Source organism: Oncorhynchus nerka, unplaced genomic scaffold (genome assembly GCF_034236695.1).
Source record: "Oncorhynchus nerka isolate Pitt River unplaced genomic scaffold, Oner_Uvic_2.0 unplaced_scaffold_1721, whole genome shotgun sequence".
Classification (NCBI taxonomy): Eukaryota; Metazoa; Chordata; class Actinopteri; order Salmoniformes; family Salmonidae; genus Oncorhynchus; species Oncorhynchus nerka.
The window spans coordinates 1-22,113 of NW_027039599.1; the positions used below are offsets into that span (position 1 = coordinate 1).

Here is a 22,113-nt window from a genome sequence, read left to right on the forward strand (position 1 = left end):
TGTACGTCATCACCTACAGAGACACTATTAGTATTTAGTCTACAGGCTGTCGTTACGTCATCACCTACAGAGACACTATTAGTATTTAGTACAGGCTGTTTACGTCATCACCTACAGAGACACTAGTCATCACCTACAGGCTAGTCTACAGGCTGTCGTCATCACCTACAGAGAGACGTCATCACGTCATCACCTACAGAGAGACACTATTAGTATTTAGTCTACGGGCTGTCGTTACGTCACCATGTTTTTCTTCCTCTATTTATGATTCTGTCTGTCAGGAAAAGTGTAATTAATGAATTAATAATAATAATAATAATAAATAATAATAATAATAAAAGTGCAATTTATTAATAATAATAATAATTATAAATAATAATAATAAGTGTAATTAATAATGAATGTATTTATTGTCTGTGTTTGTCGTCAGGTGTTTGAGAGCTCCCCCGGGGCGAAACCCAAACGTTCCATCGTGTTGCTAGGCAACGCCGGCATGGGCAAAAGCACGCTCATCAAGAAGCTCTGCGTTGATTGGTCCGACGGCCTCCTGCCTCAGTTTGACTTTGTGTTCTTACTGGACGGTAAGGCTCTGACCCTCCCCCCTGAGCCGACCTATAGCCTTCGGTCCCTCCTCCTACACCTCTCCTGCCCCCACCCACGGGATGTCTTCAGTCAGGTCCTCTCTGTCCCGGAGCGTGTGCTGGTGATATTCGATGGCTTCGAGGTGGTGCGTGACTTGGAGGGCCTGCTTCAGTCTCCAGCGGATGACAGTGAAGGGGAGAACTACAGCGTTAGACAGCTGTTCTCAGGTCTGCTCCAGAGGAAGCTGCTACCAGGCTGCTCTCTGCTCCTCTCTGCCCGACCACGAGGCACCGTCAGTGGGCTGCTGAGACGGGCTGACAGCCTCCTGGAACTCTCTGGCTTCTCCCCTCCGGACATCGAGAGATACCTGGGACAATACTTCTCTGGACAGTCCCTAGAGGCCCCAACCTCAGTCCTAGACTCAATCCCAGTCCCAACCTCAGTCCTAGCACCAGCCCCAGTCCCAGTCCCAACCTCAGTCCTAGCACCAGTCTCAGTCCCAGTCCCATTCCCAGTCTCAGTCTCAGTCTCAGTCCCAGTCTCAGTCTCAGTCTCAGTCCCAGTCCCAGTGCCAGCCTCAGTCCCAACCTCAGCCTCAGTCCCAGTCCCAACATCAGTCCCAGACTCAGTCCCAGTCCCAGCCTCAGCCTCAGCCTCAGTCCTAGTCCCAGTCCCAACCTCAGTCCCAGTCCCAGTCCCAGTCCCAGTCCCAGTCCTAGCCCTCACCAGGCTCCACAGCCAGCCGTACCTTCTGTCTGTGTGTTGGAACCCAGCTCTGTGTCACATGGTCTGTCTGCTTCTAGAACACTGGGATGTTTCAGAGCCACTCCCCTCCACGCTGACTGGACTGTGTTACAGGGTGTTGCTACTAAAGATGAGACGACACACCCGGAAATGCACACGCTGTCAAACCCTACCCCAAACTCCAACCCAGGCACACACTCACACCCTTAAACACAGTCAAAAACACACCCTGAAACACACACACGGTCAAACCCTACCCCAAACTCCAACCCAGGCACACACTCACACCCTTAAACACAGTCAAAAACACGTCCTTAAACAGACACACTGTCAAACCCTACCCCAAACTCAAACCCAGGCACACACTCACACCCACAGTCAAAAACACACCCTGAAACACACACACTGTCAAACCCTACCCCAAACTCAAACCCAGGCACACACTCACACCCTTAAACACAGTCAAAAACACACCCGGAAACACACACGCAACTGGACACGAACACACATCCGCACTCGCTCTCACACTCAATCCCAAATTCAATTAGAAGACGAGAAGAGGAGGATAGAGACGAGAGAGGAGGAAGAGAGGGAGAGAGGGGAGAAGAGGGAGGAGGAAGAGAGAGAGAGGGAGGATGGAGAGAAAGAGAGAGAGGAGAAGAGGGAGGAGGAAGAGAGAGAGAGGGAGGAGGGAGAGGAAGAGAGAGAGGAGAAGAGGGAGGAGGAAGAGAGAGAGAGGGAGGAGGGAGAGGAAGAGAGAGAGAGGGAGGAGGGAGAGGAAGAGAGAGAGGAGAAGAGGGAGGAGGAAGAGAGAGAGAGGGAGGAGGGAGAGGAAGAGAGAGAGAGGGAGGAGGGAGAGAAAGAGAGAGAGGAGATGAGGGAGGAGGAAGAGAGAGAGAGGGAGGAGGGAGAGGAAGAGAGCGAGAGGGAGGAGGAGGGAGAGGAAGAGAGAGAGAGGGAGGAGGGAGAGGAAGAGAGAGAGAGGGAGGAGGAAGAGAGAGAGAGGGAGGAGGGAGAGGAAGAGAGAGAGGAAGAGAACATGTGTGTTCTGTCAGAGTTGAGCGGTCTGGCTTGGCAGGGGGTTAAAGGTCATTCATCTCTCCTGACCCTGACTCTGGACAATACCGTCTGTGTCAAGCTGCGGTTGTTTGGCCTGAGGACTGGACTGGTCCATTCTCACTGGCTGAGGGGGGAGCAGGGCAGAGATGGTGGCGGTGGCGGCGTGAGTTCCGACAAGATCCTGTCCTGGGCCCACCCTTTCCTGCAAAGCTTCCTGGGCGGGGCCCACCTGTCCGTCTCCAGCTGTGTGTCTGACCGCGCTCTGCTGGCCCAGATACTACCACAGGTAGAATGACTGTTTTCTATCCATATGTCCCTCTGTAGACTATGACCTGAACCAGCACCTCCTTCTAGCTCGGACTCTGCTGGTTATTGAGGGAAATGGTTCCTTTCTATGTCTGTGATATGTGGTTGTCCCTCACAGCTTCCCGAAGATGAATGTACTGACAGGAAGTGGCTCTGGATAAGAGTGTCTGCCAAATGACTAACGTGTCAATGTACTCCTGTTCTACTCTACTCTGTTCTACTCTACTCTGTTCTGCTCTACTCTACTCTATTCTGTTCTACTCTACTCTGTTCTACTCTACTCTATTCTACTCTACTCTACTCTACTTTGTTCTACTCTATTCTACTCTACTTTGTTCTACTCTATTCTACTCTACTTTGTTCTACTATATTCTACTCTACTCTATTCTACTCTACTCTGTTCTACTCTACTCTGTTCTACTCTATTCTGTTCTACTCTATTCTACTCTACTCTGTTCTACTCTATTCTACTCTGTTTTACTCTATTCTACTCTGTTTTACTCTACTCTGTTCTACTCTACTATGTTCTACTCTACTCTGTTCTACTCTACTCTGTTCTACTCTACTCTACTCTATTCTACTCTACTCTGTTCTACTCTACTCTGTTCTACTCTACTCTACTATATTATACTCTACTATGTTCTACTCTACTCTGTTCTACTCTATTCTACTCTACTCTGTTCTACTCTATTCTGTTCTACACTATTCTACTCTACTCTATTCTACTCTATTCTACTCTGTTCTACTCTGTTCTACTCTACTCTGTTCTACTCTATTCTACTCTACTCTGTTCTATTCTACTCTGTTCTACACTATTCTACTCTACTCTATTCTACTCTATTCTATTCTACTCTACTCTGTTCTACTCTATTCTGTTCTACTCTGTTCTACTCTACTCTGTTCTACTCTACTCTGTTCTACTCTACTCTACTCTGTTCTACTCTACTCTGTTCTACTCTACTCTATTCTACTCGTCTCTGTTCTACTCTATTCTACTCTGTTCTACTCTACTCTACTCTACTCTACTCTATTCTACTCTGTTCTACTCTACTCTATTCTACTCGACTCTGTTCTATTCTATTCTACTCTGTTCTACTCTACTCTGTTCTACTCTACTCTACTCTACTCTACTCGACTCTACTCTACTCTGCAGCCCAGGGGGAGGCGACGGCCTCAGGGAGAGTGTCTGGACCTTGCTCAGCGATTCGCTGTCGGGCTGCTTTTCCGGAACAATGTGGAACTCCGGGATCTGGCCACCCTGGATACCGGTGCCATGAAAGTGGTGGCGGCCAAGCGAGCCGCTGTGATATCACACCTGGAGAACCTTCACCATGGCGACCTGAGCCCCGCTCGGCTCCTGGAGGCGTGTCACTGCGTTTACGAGACGGGCGACGTCCGCTTGGTCAGGCACCTGGTACGGAACCTTCCCGAGGTCCTGTCGTTCCAAGGGATTCCGCTGTGCCCCGCCGACGCCTTCGTAGTGTGGAAACTTTTGGACCAGTGTAGAACGCTGAGGAGGAGGTTCTGTCTGGGGCTGGAGGACACAGGACTGAGGATGACAGGATTAAAACTACTGACGGGTCTCAACAACATACACTCATACAGGTACTGGCACTGTTACACTGATAGACCTGCTACAGATCTGTTACAGTGTATATCTAGAACAGTATAGATCTGTTACCGTATAGATCTGTTACAGTATAGATCTGTTACAGTATAGATCTGTTACATTGTATATCTAGAACAGTATAGATCTAGAACAGTATAGATCTAGAACAGTACAGATCTGTTACAGTATAGATATAGAACAGTATAGATCATTACAGTATAGATCCGTTACAGTATATATCTAGAACAGTACAGATCTGTTACAGTATATATCTAGAACAGTATATATCTGTTACAGTATATCTAGAACAGTATAGATCTGTTACAGTATATATCTAAAACAGTATAGATCTGTTACAGTGTAGATATGTTACAGTATAGATCTAGAACAGTATAGATCTGTTACAGTATATATCTAGAACAGTATAGATCTGTTACAGTATATATCTAGAACAGTATAGATATGTTACAGTATAGATCTGTTACAGTATCTATCTAGAACAGATCTGTTACATTATATATCTAGAACAGTATAGATCTGTTACAGTATATATCTAGAACAGTATAGATCTGTTACAGTATGTATCTAGAAAAGTATAGATCTGTTACAGTATATATCTAGAGCATTATAGATCTGTTACAGTATAGAACTAGAACAGTATAGATCTAAAACAATATAGATCTAGAACAGTATATATAGAGAACAGTATATATCTAGAACAGTATAGATCTGTTACAGTATAGATCTAGAACAGTATAGATCTGTTACAGTATAGATCTAGAACAGTATAGATCTGTTACAGTATAGATCTAGAACAGTATAGATCTAGAACAGTATATATCTAGAACAGTATAGATCTGTTACAGTATAGATCTAGAACAGCATATATCTAGAACAGTATAGATCTGTTACAGTATAGATCTATAACAGCATATATCTAGAACAGTACAGATCTGTTACAGTATAGATCTAGAAAAGTATAGATCTGATGTTCTCACTCTACTGTATGTAGAAATTTGTCATGCACATTTAGTTTTCTGATCTGTGTGTTTTGAACATGACTCTAGCGTGTGTGTGTGTCCGTCCCAGGGCGTGTATCGCTGACACCATCACTCTGTGGGAGGAGCTAGAGCAGAGTGGGGAGGAGGAGCTTCTGAAAGCGACTGTGTCCAAGTTGACCCTTAACCCTTTCAGAGCCACACAGGTGTCCCACGTCCAACACCTGTCCACACTGGTCAACATACACACAGGCAGGAGACTGTCTGAGAGGTACGCCAATACAGCACACACACACACACACACACACACACACACTCGCACGCACGCACGCACGCACGCACGCACGCACACACACACACACACACACACACACACACACACACACACACACACACACACACACACACACACACACACACACACACACACACACACACACACACACACACACACACACACACACACACACACACACACACACACACACACACACACACACACTCGCACGCACGCACACACACACACACGCACACACACACACACACACACACACACACACACAACCACACACACACACACAACACACACACACACACACACACACACACACACACACACACAACCACACACACACAACCACACACACACACACACACACACACACACACACACACACACACACACACACTCGCACACACACACACAACCACACACACACACACACACACACACACACACACACACACACTCGCACGCACGCACACACACACACACACACACACACACACACACACACACACACACAACCACACACACACACACACACACACACACACACACACACACACACACACACACACACACACACACACACCATCTACAATACAATACAGTAGACAGTAACCTGCCCAGCTCTTGTTACAGCCATCTACAATACACACATATACATATATATATATATATGCATACATACTGGTATGTTCAAAGCCGTTGTGATGTGTCCGTCATCGTTTCAGCCAATCAGATGGTGTCCTGGGGGAGGGTCTACCGGCAGTCAGAGATCTTCACAAGCTGGAGTTTGAGTGAGTATCATTATTCAACCACTATCACTAGGTAATAAGTCAATACACTTTGATTTGACTAGGTAATAAGTCAATACACTTTGATTTGACTAGGTAATAAGTCAATACACTTTGATTTGACTAGGTAATAAGTCAATACACTTTGATTTGACTAGGTAATAAGTCAATACACTTTGATTTGACTAGGTAATAAGTCAATACACTTTGATTTGACTAGGTAATAAGTCAATACACTTTGATTTGACTAGGTAATAAGTCAATACACTTTGATTTGACTAGGTAATAAGTCAATACACTTTGATTTGACTAGGTAATAAGTCAACACACTTTAATTTGACTAGGTAATAAGTCAATACACTTTGATTTGACTAGGTAATAAGTCAATACACTTTGATTTGACTAGGTAATAAGTCAATACACTTTGACTAGGTAATAAGTCAATACACTTTGATTTGACTAGGTAATAAGTCAATACACTTTGACTAGGTAATAAGTCAATACACTTTGATTTGACTAGGTAATAAGTCAATACACTTTGATTTGACTAGGTAATAAGTCAATACACTTTGATTTGACTAGGTAATAAGTCAACACACTTTGATTTGACTAGGTAATAAGTCAAGAGTTACCACTCTGACTAGGTAATAAGTCAAGAGTTACCACTCTGACTAGGTAATAAGTCAAGAGTTACTGCTCTGACTAGGTAATAAGTCAAGAGTTACCACTCTGACTAGGTAATAAGTCAAGAGTTACCACTGGTTTGACTAGGTAATAAGTCAAGAGTTACCACTCTGACTAGGTAATAAGCCAAGAGTTACCACTCTGACTAGGTAATAAGTCAAGAGTTAGCACTCTGACTGGGTAATAAGCCAAGAGTTACCACTGGTTTGACTAGGTAATAAGTCAAGAGTTACCACTCTGACTGGGTAATAAGTCAAGAGTTACCACTCTGACTAGGTAATAAGTCAAGAGTTACCACTGGTTTGACTAGGTAATAAGTCAAGAGTTACCACGCTGACTAGGTAATAAGTCAAGAGTTACCACTCTGACTAGGTAATAAGCCAAGAGTTACCACTCTGACTAGGTAATAAGTCAAGAGTTACCACTGGTTTGGCTAGGTAATAAGTCAAGAGTTACCACTGGTTTGACTAGGTAATAAGTCAAGAGTTACCACTGGTTTGACTAGGTAATAAGTCAAGAGTTACCACTCTGACTGGGTAATAAGTCAAGAGTTACCACTCTGACTGGGTAATAAGTCAAGTTATCACTAGTTTGACTAGGTAATAAGTCAAGAGTTATCACTGGTTTGACTAGGTAATAAGTCAAGAGTTACCACTCTGACTAGGTAATAAGTCAAGAGTTACCACTGGTTTGACTAGGTAATAAGTCAAGAGTTACCACTGGTTTGACTAGGTAATAAGTCAAGAGTTACCACTGGTTTGACTAGGTAATAAGTCAAGAGTTACCACTGGTTTGACTAGGTAATAAGTCAAGAGTTACCACTCTGACTAGGTAATAAGTCAAGAGGTACCACTCTGACTAGGTAATAAGCCAAGAGTTACCACTCTGACTAGGTAATAAGTCAAGAGTTACCACTCTGACTGGGTAATAAGTCAAGAGTTACCACTCTGACTAGGTAATAAGTCAAGAGTTACCACTGGTTTGACTAGGTAATAAGTCAAGAGTTACCACTCTGACTGGGTAATAAGCCAAGAGTTACCACTCTGACTAGGTAATAAGCCAAGAGTTACCACTCTGACTAGGTAATAAGCCAAGAGTTACCACTCTGACTGGGTAATAAGTCAAGAGTTACCACTCTGACTAGGTAATAAGTCACGAGTTACCACTCTGACTAGGTAATAAGTCAAGAGTTATCATTTGTTTGACTAGGTAATAAGCCAAGACTTACCACTGGTTTGAGAAAGTGTGTTTGTGTGTGTGTACAGGTTGGGGCCAGTGAATGGTCCTCTGGCGTTCCCTAAACTCCTGGAGCTGCTGCCGGCCCTGCACAGTCTACATCACCTGGAGTAAGTTATCGCTCTACTGATGGACCACGGGACAACGGCTTTCACTTTATTACGCTGTCGGTCTAATCTCTCTGTCTCCCTAATCTCTCTGTCTCCCTCACCCAGTCTGGAGAACAGTAAACTGGGGGACAGTGGGGCTGAGGGGCTGGCTGGAGCGGTGCTGTCTCTCTCCTCTCTGCAGATTATCAAGTAAGAAACCTCACACTGAGCTCTCTAGTCTCTAGATCAACTTGTTCATCACTGAGCTCTCTACTATCTAGATCAACCTGTCCGTCACTGAGCTCTCTACTCTCTAGATCAACCTGTCCGTCACTGAGCTCTCTACTCTCTCGATCAACCTGTTCATCACTGAGCTCTCTACTCTCTAGATCAACCTGTTCGTCACTGAGCTCTCTACTGTCTAGATCAACCTGTCCGTCACTGAGCTCTCTACTCTCTAGATCAACCTGTCCACCACTGAGCTCTCTACTCTCTAGATCAACCTGTCCGTCACTGAGCTCTCTACTCTCTAGATCAACCTGTTCGTCACTGAGCTCTCTAGTCTAGATCAACCTGTCCGTCACTGAGCTCTCTACTGTCTAGATCAACCTGTTCATCACTGAGCTCTCTTGTCTCTAGATCAACCTGTTAATCACTGAGCTCTCTACTGTCTAGATCAACATGTCCATCACTGAGCTCTCTACTGTCTAGATCAACCTGTTCATCACTGAGCTCTCTTGTCTCTAGATCAACCATCAACCTGTCCGTCACTGAGCTCTCTACTCTCTAGATCAACCATCAAACTGTCCGTCACTGAGCTCTCTACTCTCTAGATCACCTGTCCATCACTGAGCTCCCTAGTCTAGATCAACCTGTCCGTCACTGAGCTCTCTACTCTCTAGATCAACCTGTCCGTCACTGAGCTCTCTACTCTCTAGATCAACCTGTCCGTCACTGAGCTCTCTACTGTCTAGATCAACCTGTCCATCACTGAGCTCTCTACTGTCTAGATCAACCTGTACGTCACTGAGCTCTCTACTCTCTAGATCAACCTGTTCATCACTGAGCTCTCTACTCTCTAGATCAACCTGTCCGTCACTGAGCTCTCTACTCTCTAGATCAACCTGTCCGTCACAGAGCTCTCTACTCTCTAGTTCAACCTGTTCATCACTGAGCTCTCTACTCTCTAGATCAACCTGTCCATCACTGAGCTCTCTACTCTCTAGATCAACCTGTTCATCACTGAGCTCTCTACTGTCTAGATCAACCTGTTAATCACTGAGCTCCCTAGTCTAGATCAACCTGTTCGTCACTGAGCTCTCTACTGTCTAGATCAACATGTCCATCACTGAGCTCTCTACTCTCTAGATCAACCTGTCAGTCACTGAGCTCTCTACTGTCTAGATCAGCCTGTTCATCACTGAGCTCTCTACTCTCTAGATCAACCTGTCCGTCACTGAGCTCTCTACTCTCTAGATCAACCTGTCAGTCACTGAGCTCTCTACTGTCTAGATCAGCCTGTTCATCACTGAGCTCTCTACTCTCTAGATCAACCTGTCCGTCACTGAGCTCTCTACTCTCTAGATCAACCTGTCCGTCACTGAGCTCTCTACTCTCTAGATCAACCTGTCCGTCACTGAGCTCTCTACTCTCTAGATCAACCTGTCCGTCACTGAGCTCTCTACTCTCTAGATCAACCTGTCCGTCACTGAGCTCTCTACTCTCTAGATCAACCTGTCCGTCACTGAGCTCTCTACTCTCTAGATCAACCTGTCCGTCACTGAGCTCTCTACTCTCTAGATCAACCTGTTGATCACTGAGCTCTCTACTGTCTAGATCAACCTGCTAATCACTGAGCTCTCTACTGTCTAGATCAACCTGTTAATCACTGAGCTCTCTACTGTCTAGATCAACCTGTTGATCACTGAGCTCTCTACTGTCTAGATCAACCTGTTGATCACTGAGCTCTCTACTGTCTAGATCAACCTGTCCGTCACTGAGCTCTCTACTCTCTAGATCAACCTGTCCGTCACTGAGCTCTCTACTCTCTAGATCAACCTGTTCATCACTGAACTCTCTACTCTCTAGATCAACCTGTCCGTCACTGAGCTCTCTACTCTCTAGATCAACCTGTTCATCACTGAGCTCTCTACTGTCTAGATCAACCTGTTCATCACTGAGCTCTCTACTCTCTAGATCAACCTGTCCGTCACTGACCTCTCTACTCTCTAGATCAACCTGTTCATCACTGAGCTCTCTACTCTCTAGATCAACCTGTCCATCACTGAGCTATCTACTCTCTAGATCAACCTGTTCATCACTGAGCTCTCTACTGTCTAGATCAACCTGTTAATCACTGAGCTCCCTAGTCTAGATCAACCTGTTCGTCACTGAGCTCTCTACTGTCTAGATCAACATGTCCATCACTGAGCTCTCTACTCTATAGATCAACCTGTCAGTCACTGAGCTCTCTACTGTCTAGATCAACCTGTTCATCACTGAGCTCTCTACTCTCTAGATCAACCTGTCCGTCACTGAGCTCTCTACTCTCTAGATCAACCTGTCCGTCACTGAGCACTCTACTCTCTAGATCAACCTGTCCGTCACTGAGCTCTCTACTCTCTAGATCAACCTGTCCGTCACTGAGCTCTCTACTCTCTAGATCAACATGTCCGTCACTGAGCTCTCTACTCTCTAGATCAACCTGTTGATCACTGAGCTCTCTACTGTCTAGATCAACCTGTTAATCACTGAGCTCTCTACTGTCTAGATCAACCTGTTAATCACTGAGCTCTCTACTGTCTAGATCAACCTGTTGATCACTGAGCTCTCTACTGTCTAGATCAACCTGTTGATCACTGAGCTCTCTACTGTCTAGATCAACCTGTCCGTCACTGAGCTCTCTACTCTCTAGATCAACCTGTCCGTCACTGAGCTCTCTACTCTCTAGATCAACCTGTTCATCACTGAGCTCTCTACTCTCTAGATCAACCTGTCCGTCACTGAGCTCTCTACTCTCTAGATCAACCTGTTCATCACTGAGCTCTCTACTGTCTAGATCAACCTGTTGATCACTGAGCTCTCTACTCTCTAGATCAACCTGTCCGTCACTGAGCTCTCTACTCTCTAGATCAACCTGTTAATCACTGAGCTCTCTACTCTCTAGATCAACCTGTCCGTCACTGAGCTCTCTACTCTCTAGATCAACCTGTTCATCACTGAGCTCTCTTGTCTCTAGATCAACCTGTCCGTCACTGAGCTCTCTACTCTCTAGATCAACCTGTCCGTCACTGAGCTCTCTACTCTCTAGATCAACCTGTTAATCACTGAGCTCTCTACTGTCTAGATCAACCTGTTAATCACTGAGCTCTCTACTCTCTAGATCAACCTGTTAATCACTGAGCTCTCTACTCTCTAGATCAACCTGTTCATCACTAAGCTCTCTAGTCTCTAGATCAACCTGTCCGTCACTGAGCTCCCTAGTCTAGATCAACCTGTTCATCACTGAGCTCTCTAGATAATATCTATCTGTAGATCTCTGGGGTCATTATGACCCAGAAAAGGTTGGTGACCTCAGCCCTAGATAATATCTATCTGCGCTATCATTCAGTCAGTTACTGTGCTTTTGTTAACAATGTTTATTGTCTCTCCTCCTCTCCCCTCCTCTCCTTTCTCCTCGCCTCCTCTCTTCTTCTCCCCTCCTCTCTTCTTTTCTCCTCTGTCTTCCTCTCCTCCCCACTCTCCTCCTCTCCGCCCCTCCTCCTTTCTCCCCACTCTCCTCCTCTCCGCCCCTCCTCCTTTCTCCCCACTCTCCTCCTCTCCGCCCCTCCTCCTTTCTCCCCACTCTCCTCCTCTCCTCCCCCTCCTCCTTTCTCCCCACTCTCCTCCTCTCTGCCCCTCCTCCTGTCTCCCCACTCTCCTCCTCTCCACCCCTCCTCCTTTCTTTTCCCCTCTCCTTTCTCCTCCCCTCCTCTCTTCTGCGCTTCCCTCCTCTCCTTTCTCCCCTCCTCCTCTCCTTTCTCCCCTCCTCCTCTCCTTTCTCCTCCCCTTCTCTCCTTTCTCCTCCCCTTCTCTCCTTTCTCCTCCTCTCCTCTCCTTTCTCCTCCCCTTCTCTCCTTTCTCCTCCTCTCCTCTCCTCCCCTTCTCTCCTTTCTCCTCCCCTCCTCTCCTCTCCTCCCCTTCTCTCCTTTCTCCTCCTCTCCTCCCCTTCTCTCCTCCCCTTCTCTCCTTTCTCCTCCCCGTCTCTCCTTTCTCCTCCTCTCCACCCCTTCTCTCCTTTCTCCTCCCCTTCTCTCCTTTCTCCTCCCCTTCTCTCCTTTCTCCTCCTCTCCTCTCCTCCCATTCTCTCCTTTCTCCTCCTCTCCTCCCCTTCTTTCCTTTCTCCTCCCCTCTTCTTCTCTTCCCTCTCCTCCTCTCCTTTCTCCTCCTCTCCTCCCCCTTTCTCCTCCCCTCCTCCTCTTTCTCCTCCTCTCCTCTTTCTCCTCCTTTCCTCCCCTCCTCTCTTCTCTTCTCTTCTCTCAGTCTGTCCCAGAACTGTATAGGAGACCAGGGAATAGGGAGTCTGGCTCCTGCTCTGTCTACCCTCCCCTCACTACACTGTCTCAGGTACACACACACACACACACACACACACACACACACACACACACACACACACACACACACACACACACACACACACACACACACACACACACACTGTCTTTTGTCCAGTCTGTAAACTGATGGTCTAATCCTGTCTATTCTCCAGTCTGTAATCTGATGGTCTAATCCCATCTATTGTCCAGTCTGTAATCTGATGGTCTAATCCAGGTCTATTGTCCAGTCTGTAATCTGATGGTCTAATCCTGTCTATTCTCCAGTCTGTAATCTGATGGTCTAATCCTGTCTATTCTCCAGTCTGTAATCTGATGGTCTAATCCTGTCTATTCTCCAGTCTGTAATCTGATGGTCTAATCCTGTCTAGTCTCCAGTCTGTAATCTGATGGTCTAATCCAGTGTAGTCTCCAGTCTGTAATCTGAACGGTCTAATCCTGTCTAGTCTCCAGTCTGTAATCTGATGGTCTAATCCTGTCTATTCTCCAGTCTGTAATCTGATGGTCTAATCCTGTCTATTCTCCAGTCTGTAATCTGATGGTCTAATCCAGTCTAGTCTCCAGTCTGTAATCTGATGGTCTAATCCAGTGTAGTCTCCAGTCTGTAATCTGAACGGTCTAATCCTGTCTAGTCTCCAGTCTGTAATCTGATGGTCTAATCCTGTCTATTCTCCAGTCTGTAATCTGATGGTCTAATCCAATCTATTGTCCAGTCTGTAATCTGAACGGTCTAATCCTGTCTATTCTCCAGTCTGTAATCTGATGGTCTAATCCTGTCTATTATCCAGTCTGTAATCTGATGGTCTAATCCTGTCTAGTCTCCAGTCTGTAATCTGATGGTCTAATCCTGTCTAGTCTCCAGTCTGTAATCTGATGGTCTAATCCTGTCTAGTCTCCAGTCTGTAATCTGAACGGTCTAATCCTGTCTATTCTCCAGTCTGTAATCTGATGGTCTAATCCTGTCTATTCTCCAGTCTGTAATCTGATGGTCTAATCCTGTCTATTCTCCAGTCTGTAATCTGATGGTCTAATCCTGTCTAGTCTCCAGTCTGTAATCTGAACGGTCTAATCCTGTCTATTCTCCAGTCTGTAATCTGATGGTCTAATCCTGTCTATTCTCCAGTCTGTAATCTGAACGGTCTAATCCAGTCTATTCTCCAGTCTGTACAGTAATGTGATATCTGACGGGGGTGCTGAGAGTCTGGCTGCTGTTTTACCTCAGATGACATCACTCAGTGACCTGGAGTAAGTCTGAATTATAAAACATTACTGCAGTAAGTCTGAATTATAAAACATTACTGCAGTAAATCTGAATTATAACACATTACAGCAGTAAGTCTGAATTATAAAACATTACTGCAGTAAGTCTGAAACATAAAACATTACTGCAGTAAGTCTGAATTATAAAACATTACTGCAGTAAATCTGAATTATAAAACATTACTGCAGTAGCAGAGCAGTAAGTCTGAAACAAAAAACATTACTGCAGTAGCAGAGCAGTAAGTCTGAAACATAAAACATTACTGCAGTAAGTCTGAATTATAAAACAATACTGCAGTAAGTCTGAAACATAAAACATTACTGCAGTAGCAGAGCAGTAAGTCTGAAACATAAAACATTACTGCAGTAAGTCTGAATTATAAAACATTACTGCAGTATTAAGGCAGTAAGTCTGAATTATAAAACTATACTGCAGTAAGTCTGAATTATAAAACTATACTGCAGTAAGTCTGAATTATAAAACATTACTGCAGTAAGTCTGAATTATAAAACATTACTGCAGTAAATCTGAATTATAAAACATTACTGCAGTAAGTCTGAATTATAAAACATTACTGCAGTAAGTCTGAATTATAACACATTACAGCAGTAAGTCTGAATTATAAAACATTACTGCAGTAATAAGGCAGTAAGTCTGAAACATAAAACATTACTGCAGTAAGTCTGAATTATAAAACATTACTGCAGTAAATCTGAATTATAACACATTACAGCAGTAAGTCTGAATTATAAAACATTACTGCAGTAAGTCTGAATTATAAAACATTACAGCAGTAAGTCTGAAATATAAAACATTACTGCAGTAAGTCTGAATTATAACACATGACTGCAGTAAGTCTGAATTATAACACATTACAGCAGTAAGTCTGAATTATAAAACATTACTGCAGTAAGTCTGAATTATAACACATTACAGCAGTAAGTCTGAATTATAAAACATTACTGCAGTAAATCTGAATTATAACACATTACAGCAGTAAGTCTGAATTATAAAACATTACAGCAGTAAGTCTGAATTATAAAACATTACTGCAGTAAATCTGAATTATAAAACATTACAGCAGTAAGTCTGAATTATAAAACATTACAGCAGTAAGTCTGAATTATAAAACATTACTGCAGTAAGTCTGAATTATAAAACATTACTGCAGTAAGTCTGAATTATAACACATTACAGCAGTAAGTCTGAATTATAAAACATTACTGCAGTAAATCTGAATTATAACACATTACAGCAGTAAAGCTGAATTATAAAACATTACTGCAGTAATAAGGCAGTAAGTCTGAAACATAAAACATTACTGCAGTAAGTCTGAATTATAAAACATTACTGCAGTAAGTCTGAATTATAACACATTACAGCAGTAAATCTGAATTATAAAACATTACTGCAGTAATAAGGCAGTAAGTCTGAAACATAAAACATTACTGCAGTAAGTCTGAATTATAAAACATTACTGCCGTAAGTCTGAATTATAAAACATGACTGCAGTAATAAGGCAGTAAGTCTGAAACATGAAACATGACTGCAGTAGCACAGCAGTATCGATACGGTAGTGTGTATGTAGTACCCCCTGTTGCTATGGGATCAGTCGCCACACTACTGTTCACAACTACTACAGTCCGACTCACTGTTTCCCCCCCCTGTGGTTTATCATCTGCAGTGTCAAGTACAACAGTTTCACGGCCCTGGGAGCTCAGAGTCTGACTTCCAGTCTGAGGGACTGTCCATGGATCAAGAGTCTGGGGTAGGACACTCATCGAACACAATCACATCGCCATAACATAGAGGAGGAAGTCCCATTGATCAATAGTCGATTACACAATCACGACAACGTCTAGGAGGAAGACTAGTCACTGTAGAACAGAAGGAAACATGGAATCAGAGATGGTTTCGCTCAAAATACAATATTTCATTGTATTTTCTCTCTCTCCGTCTCTCTCTCTCTCTCTCTCTCTCTCTCTCTCTCTCTCTCTCTCTCTCTCTCTCTGTCTCTGTCTCTCTCTCTCCCTCTCTCTCTCCTCCTCTCTCTCTCGCCTCCCGCTCTCTCTCTCTCTCTCTCTCTCTCTCTCTCTCTCTCTCGCTCTCATCCCTCTCTCTGTCTCTCTCTCTCTGTCTCTCTCTCTCCTCCCTCTCTCTCTCCTCCCTCTCTCTCTGTCTCTCTCTCTCTCTCTCTCCTCCCTCCCTCTCTCCTCCCTCTCTCTCCTCCCTCTCTCTCACTCACTCTCTCTCTGTCTCTCTCTGTCTCTCTCTCTCTCTCCTCCCTCTCTCTCTCTGTCTCTCTCTCTCTGTCTCTCTCTCTCTCTCCTCCCCCTCTCTCTCTTTGTCTCTCTCTCCATCTCTCTCCGTCTCTTTTTTTTTTTTTCAATTCAAGGGGCTTTATTGGACCAAGTGTCAAAATAACCAAGTGTCAAAATAACCAACACATTCAACAATAAGCATACAGTAGAGGACATGTGCATGTTGATGGGTCTGTCAGACACGGTCCCTCATCTTATGTCAGGCAGCAATGTAGTGCGCTGCCAACCCACAGCTCTCTGCGTCCTCCCCCAACAGGACGGGTAGCCTGTCCTCATCAGAGAGGTCTTTGAAACCTTGAATACGGTCTGTGTCCTTCAGGGTAACAGTCCTTTAAGAACAGGTCAGGAAGAGGTGTTAACACACACACCTCTTCCTGACCTGTGTTTGTGTGTGTGTGTGTGTGTGTGTGTGTGTGTGTGTGTGTGTGTGTGTGTGTGTGTGTGTGTGTGTGTGTGTGTGTGTGTGTGTGTTAACACCTCTTCCTGGCCTGTTCTTAAAGGACTGTTACCCTGAAGGACACAGACCGTAGTTTACAGCTCACCTACCATTAACGACACACACACACGCACACACACACACACACATACACACACAGGTAACGATAGCAATGTAGTGCTCTGCCAACCCACGGCTCTCTGCGTCCTCCCCCAACAGGACGGGTAGCCTATCCTCATCAGAGAGGTCTTTGAAACCTTGAATACGGTCTGTGTCCTTCAGGGTAACAGTCTTTGAAACCTTGAATAAGGGATTCACATTTGGGGAAATGACACTCTGTAATTGTTGTATATTTTTGACATTTAGTCAGGAAATGCAGCCTTTCCTCTACAGGGAGCCAGGTTCTGCTGTGGTGCAGTGGTTGCACAGCCTTTCCTCTACAGGGAGCCAGGTTTTCCTGTGTCTATCCTTCTCAATGGCAAGGCTGGGCTCACTGAGCCTCTACTTACTGTCTCTCTGTCTCTCTGCTCTCTCCTCCAGGATGTGGAATGTGTGTATTCCCTACGGAGTGTTAGAGAGACTGCAACAACAGGACCCACGGATACAGCTGCTCTAGAACATTGTTCTAATGTTGTTCTAACAGAACCCAAGAGGATACAGCTGCTCTAGAACATTGTTCTGTTGTTCTAACAGAAGCCCAGAGGATATAGCTGCTCTAGAACATTGTTATGTTGTTCTAACAGAACCCCAGAGGATACAGCTGCTCTAGAACATTGTTCTGTTGTTCTAACAGAACCCCAGAGGATACAGTCACTCCTAGAACAGGATTATGATATACAACTGCTCTGGAACTGTCAGCAAGGTTAGGAATACAGAACCACTCTAGAACATTGTTCTAACAGGATTATGATATACAACAGAACATGGTCTCTGAGGTTCAACCATGCAGGATTAGAGTGAAGCCCTATAAAAACTTTCCCTTGAAGCTGAAGCTTAAATGACTAGAAGGGATCTATGTCATAAACCCTCAAAGTTCCAGAATGGGGTGGAAAATGGCAGCCATCTTGGTCAGGGAGAAATCCCAAAGCCCAGTCTAATTGGAATGATTGACAGGAGAGGCATCATCCTGGCTTTACTGTGCAGGAAAATGACATGTGATATCAGACATTTTGTAATAGAATTATAGTCAACCTAAAATAATATAATATAATTATAAATACAGTTTATACAGGGTTTAAACACATTTTTTCTGTATAAATAACCTCTAAAATATATGTAAACAAACATTTTCTGTGTTCCAGGACACCACTGTTCTGTGTTCCTGGACACCACTGTTCTGTGTTCCTGGACACCACTGTTCTGTGTTCTGTGTTCCTGGACACCACTGTTCTGTGTTCCTGGACACCACTGTTCTGTGTTCCTGGACACCACTGTTCTGTGTTCCTGGACACCACTGTTCTGTGTTTCTGTGTTCCTGGACACCACTGTACTGTGTTCCTGACACCCCTGTTCCTGGACACCACTGTTCTGTGTTCCTGGACACCACTGTTCTGTGTTCCTGGACACCACTGTTCTGTGTTCCTGGACACCACTGTTCTGTGTTCCTGGACACCACTGTTCTGTGTTCCTGGACACCACTGTTCTGTGTTCCTGGACACCACTGTTCTGTGTTCCTGGACACCACTGTTCTGTGTTCCTGGACACCACTGTTCTGTGTTCCTGGACACCACTGTTCTGTGTTCCTGGACACCACTGTTCTGTGTTCCTGGACACCACTGTTCTGTGTTCCTGGACACCACTGTTCTGTGTTCCTGGACACCACTGTTCTGTGTTCCTGGACACCACTGTTCTGTGTTCCTGGACACCACTGTACTGTGTTCCTGGACACCACTGTTCTGTGTTCCTGGACACCACTGTACTGTGTTCCTGGACACCACTGTTCTGTGTTCCTGGACACCACTGTTCTGTGTTCCTGGACACCACTGTTCTGTGTTCCTGGACACCACTGTTCTGTGTTCCTGGACACCACTGTACTGTGTGGACACCACTGTTCTGGACACCACTGTACTGTGTTCCTGGACACCACTGTTCCTGTTCTGTTCTGGACACCACTGTACTGTGTTCCTGGACACCACTGCTCTGTGTTCTGTGTTCCTGGACACCACTGTTCTGTGTTCCTGGACACCACTGCTCTGCGTTCTGTGTTCCTGGACACCACTGTTCTGTGTTCCTGGACACCACTGTACTGTGTTCCTGGACACCACTGTACTGTACTGTGTTCCTGGACACCACTGTACTGTGTTCCTGGACACCACTGTTCTGTTCTGTGTTCCTGGACACCACTGTTCTATGTTCCTGGACACCACTGTACTGTGTTCCTGGACACCACTGTACTGTACTGTGTTCCTGGACACCACTGTACTGTGTTCCTGGACACCACTGTACTGTGTTCCTGGACACCACTGTACTGTGTTCCTGGACACCACTGTTCTGTGTTCCTGGACACCACTGTACTGTGTTCTTGGACACCATTGTTCTGTTCTGTGTTCCTGGACACCACTGTTCTGTGTTCTGTGTTCCTGGACACCACTGTTCTGTGTTCCTGGACACCACTGTTCTGTGTTCCTGGATACCACTGTTCTGTGTTCCTGGACACCACTGTTCTGTGTTCCTGGACACCACTGTACTGTGTTCCTGGACACCACTGTTCTGTGTTCCTGGACACCACTGTTCTGTGTTCCTGGACACCACTGTACTGTGTTCCTGGACACCACTGTTATGTGTTCCTGGACACCACTGTACTGTGTTCCTGGACACCACTGTTCTGTTCTGTGTTCCTGGACACCACTGTTCTGTGTTCCTGGACACCACTGTACTGTGTTCCTGGACACCACTGTACTGTGTTCCTGGACACCACTGTTCTGTGTTCCTGGACACCACTGTACTGTGTTCCTGGACACCACTGCTCTGTGTTCTGTGTTCCTGGACACCACTGTTCTGTGTTCCTGGACACCACTGCTCTGTGTTCTGTGTTCCTGGACACCACTGTTCTGTGTTCCTGGACACCACTGTACTGTGTTCCTGGACACCACTGTACTGTACTGTGTTCCTGGACACCACTGTACTGTGTTCCTGGACACCACTGTTCTGTTCTGTGTTCCTGGACACCACTGTTCTGTGTTCCTGGACACCACTGTACTGTACTGTGTTCCTGGACACCACTGTACTGTGTTCCTGGACACCACTGTACTGTGTTCCTGGACACCACTGTACTGTGTTCCTGGACACCACTGTTCTGTGTTCCTGGACACCACTTCTCTGTGTTCCTGGATACCACTGTTCTGTGTTCCTGGACACCACTGTTCTGTGTTCCTGGACACCACTGTTCTGTGTTCCTGGACACCACTGTTCTGTGTTCCTGGACACCACTGTTCTGTTCTGTGTTCCAGGACACCACTGTTCTGTGTTATGTGTTCCTGGACACCACTGTTCTGTGTTCCTGGACACCACTGTTCTGTGTTCCTGGACAACACTGTTCTGTGTTCCTGGACACCACTGTTCTGTTCTGTGTTCCAGGACACCACTGTTCTGTGTTCTGTGTTCCTGGACACCACTGTTCTGTGTTCCTGGACACCACTGTTCTGTGTTCCAGGACACCACTGTTCTTTGCACTGACATTTGAATGTATTTGTTATGTTTTATACTGTTCTGTGGATCATTTCTGTACTGATCAAGTTTGCACTGAAAAATAAAACTTGAGGTGGTTAATATAGGACTGGACCTGACTACTCTACAGAACCAGAACCAGAGATATACAGAGGAGATGGTTAATATAGAACTGGACCTGACTACTCTACAGAACCAGAACCAGAGGAGATGGTTAATATAGAACTGGACCTGACGACTCTACAGAACCAGAACCAGAGATAGACAGAGGAGATGGTTAATATAGAACTGGACCTGACTACTCCACAGAACCAGAACAGAGGAGGTGGTTAATATAGAACTGGACCTGACTACTCTACAGAACCAGAACCAGAGATAGACATAGGAGATGGTTATTATAGAACTGGACCTGACTAATCTACAGAACCAGAACCAGATATAGACAGAGGAGATGTTTATTATAGAACTGGACCTGACTAATCTACAGAACCAGAACCAAAGATAGACAGAGGAGATGGTTATTATAGAACTGGACCTGACTACTCTACAGAACCAGAACCAGAGTTAGACAGAGGGGATGGTTAATATAGAACTGGACCTGACTACTCTACAGAACCAGAACCAGAGATATACAGAGGAGATGGTTAATATAGAACTGGACCTGACAACTCTACAGAACCAGAACCAGAGATAGACAGAGGAGATGGTTAATATAGAACTGAACCAGACTACTCTACAGAACCAGAACCAGAGATAGACAGAGGAGATGGTTAATATAGAACTGGACCCGACTACTCTACAGAACCAGAACCAGAGATAGACAGAGGAGATGGTTAATATAGAACTGGACCTGACTACTCTACAGAACAAGAACCAGAGATAGACAGAGGAGATGGTTAATATAGAACTGGACCTCACTACTTTACAGAACCAGAACCAGAGGTAGACAGAGGAGATGGTTAATATAGAACTGGACCTGACTACTCTACAGAACCAGAACCAGAGATAGACAGAGGAGATGGTTAATATAGAACTGGACCTGACTACTCTACAGAACCAGAACCAGAAATAGACAGAGGAGATGGTTTATATAAAACTGGACCTGACTACTCTACAGAACCAGAACCAGAAATAGACAGAGGAGATGGTTAATATAGAACTGGACCTGACTACTCTACAGAACCAGAACCAGAGGAGATGGTTAATATAGAACTGGACCTGACTACTCTACAGAACCAGAACCAGAGATAGACAGAGGAGATGGTTAACATAGAACTGGACCTCACTACTCTACAGAACCAGAGATAGACAGAGGAGATGGTTAATATAGAACTGGACCTGACGACTCTACAGAACCAGAACCAGAGATCGACAGAGGAGATGGTTAATATAGAACTGGACCTGACTACTCTACAGAACCAGAACCAGAGGAGATGGTTAATATAGA

General features: G+C 45.0%; 1 protein-coding gene across 1 annotated transcript; it reads left to right on the forward strand.

Moving 5' to 3' along the window:
* Positions 1 to 430: 430 nt before the first annotated feature.
* Positions 431 to 18,459, forward strand: LOC135568051 (MHC class II transactivator-like; the record flags this gene model as incomplete). Its single annotated transcript, XM_065015075.1, has 10 exons — positions 431 to 2,671; positions 3,845 to 4,296; positions 5,390 to 5,569; positions 6,316 to 6,381; positions 8,328 to 8,408; positions 8,514 to 8,597; positions 12,909 to 12,992; positions 14,144 to 14,227; positions 15,928 to 16,011; positions 17,541 to 18,459. Coding segments are annotated over 10 exons (3,432 nt in total), but the record flags the coding sequence as incomplete, so codon positions are not given.
* Between the last annotated feature and the right edge of the window lie 3,654 nt (positions 18,460 to 22,113).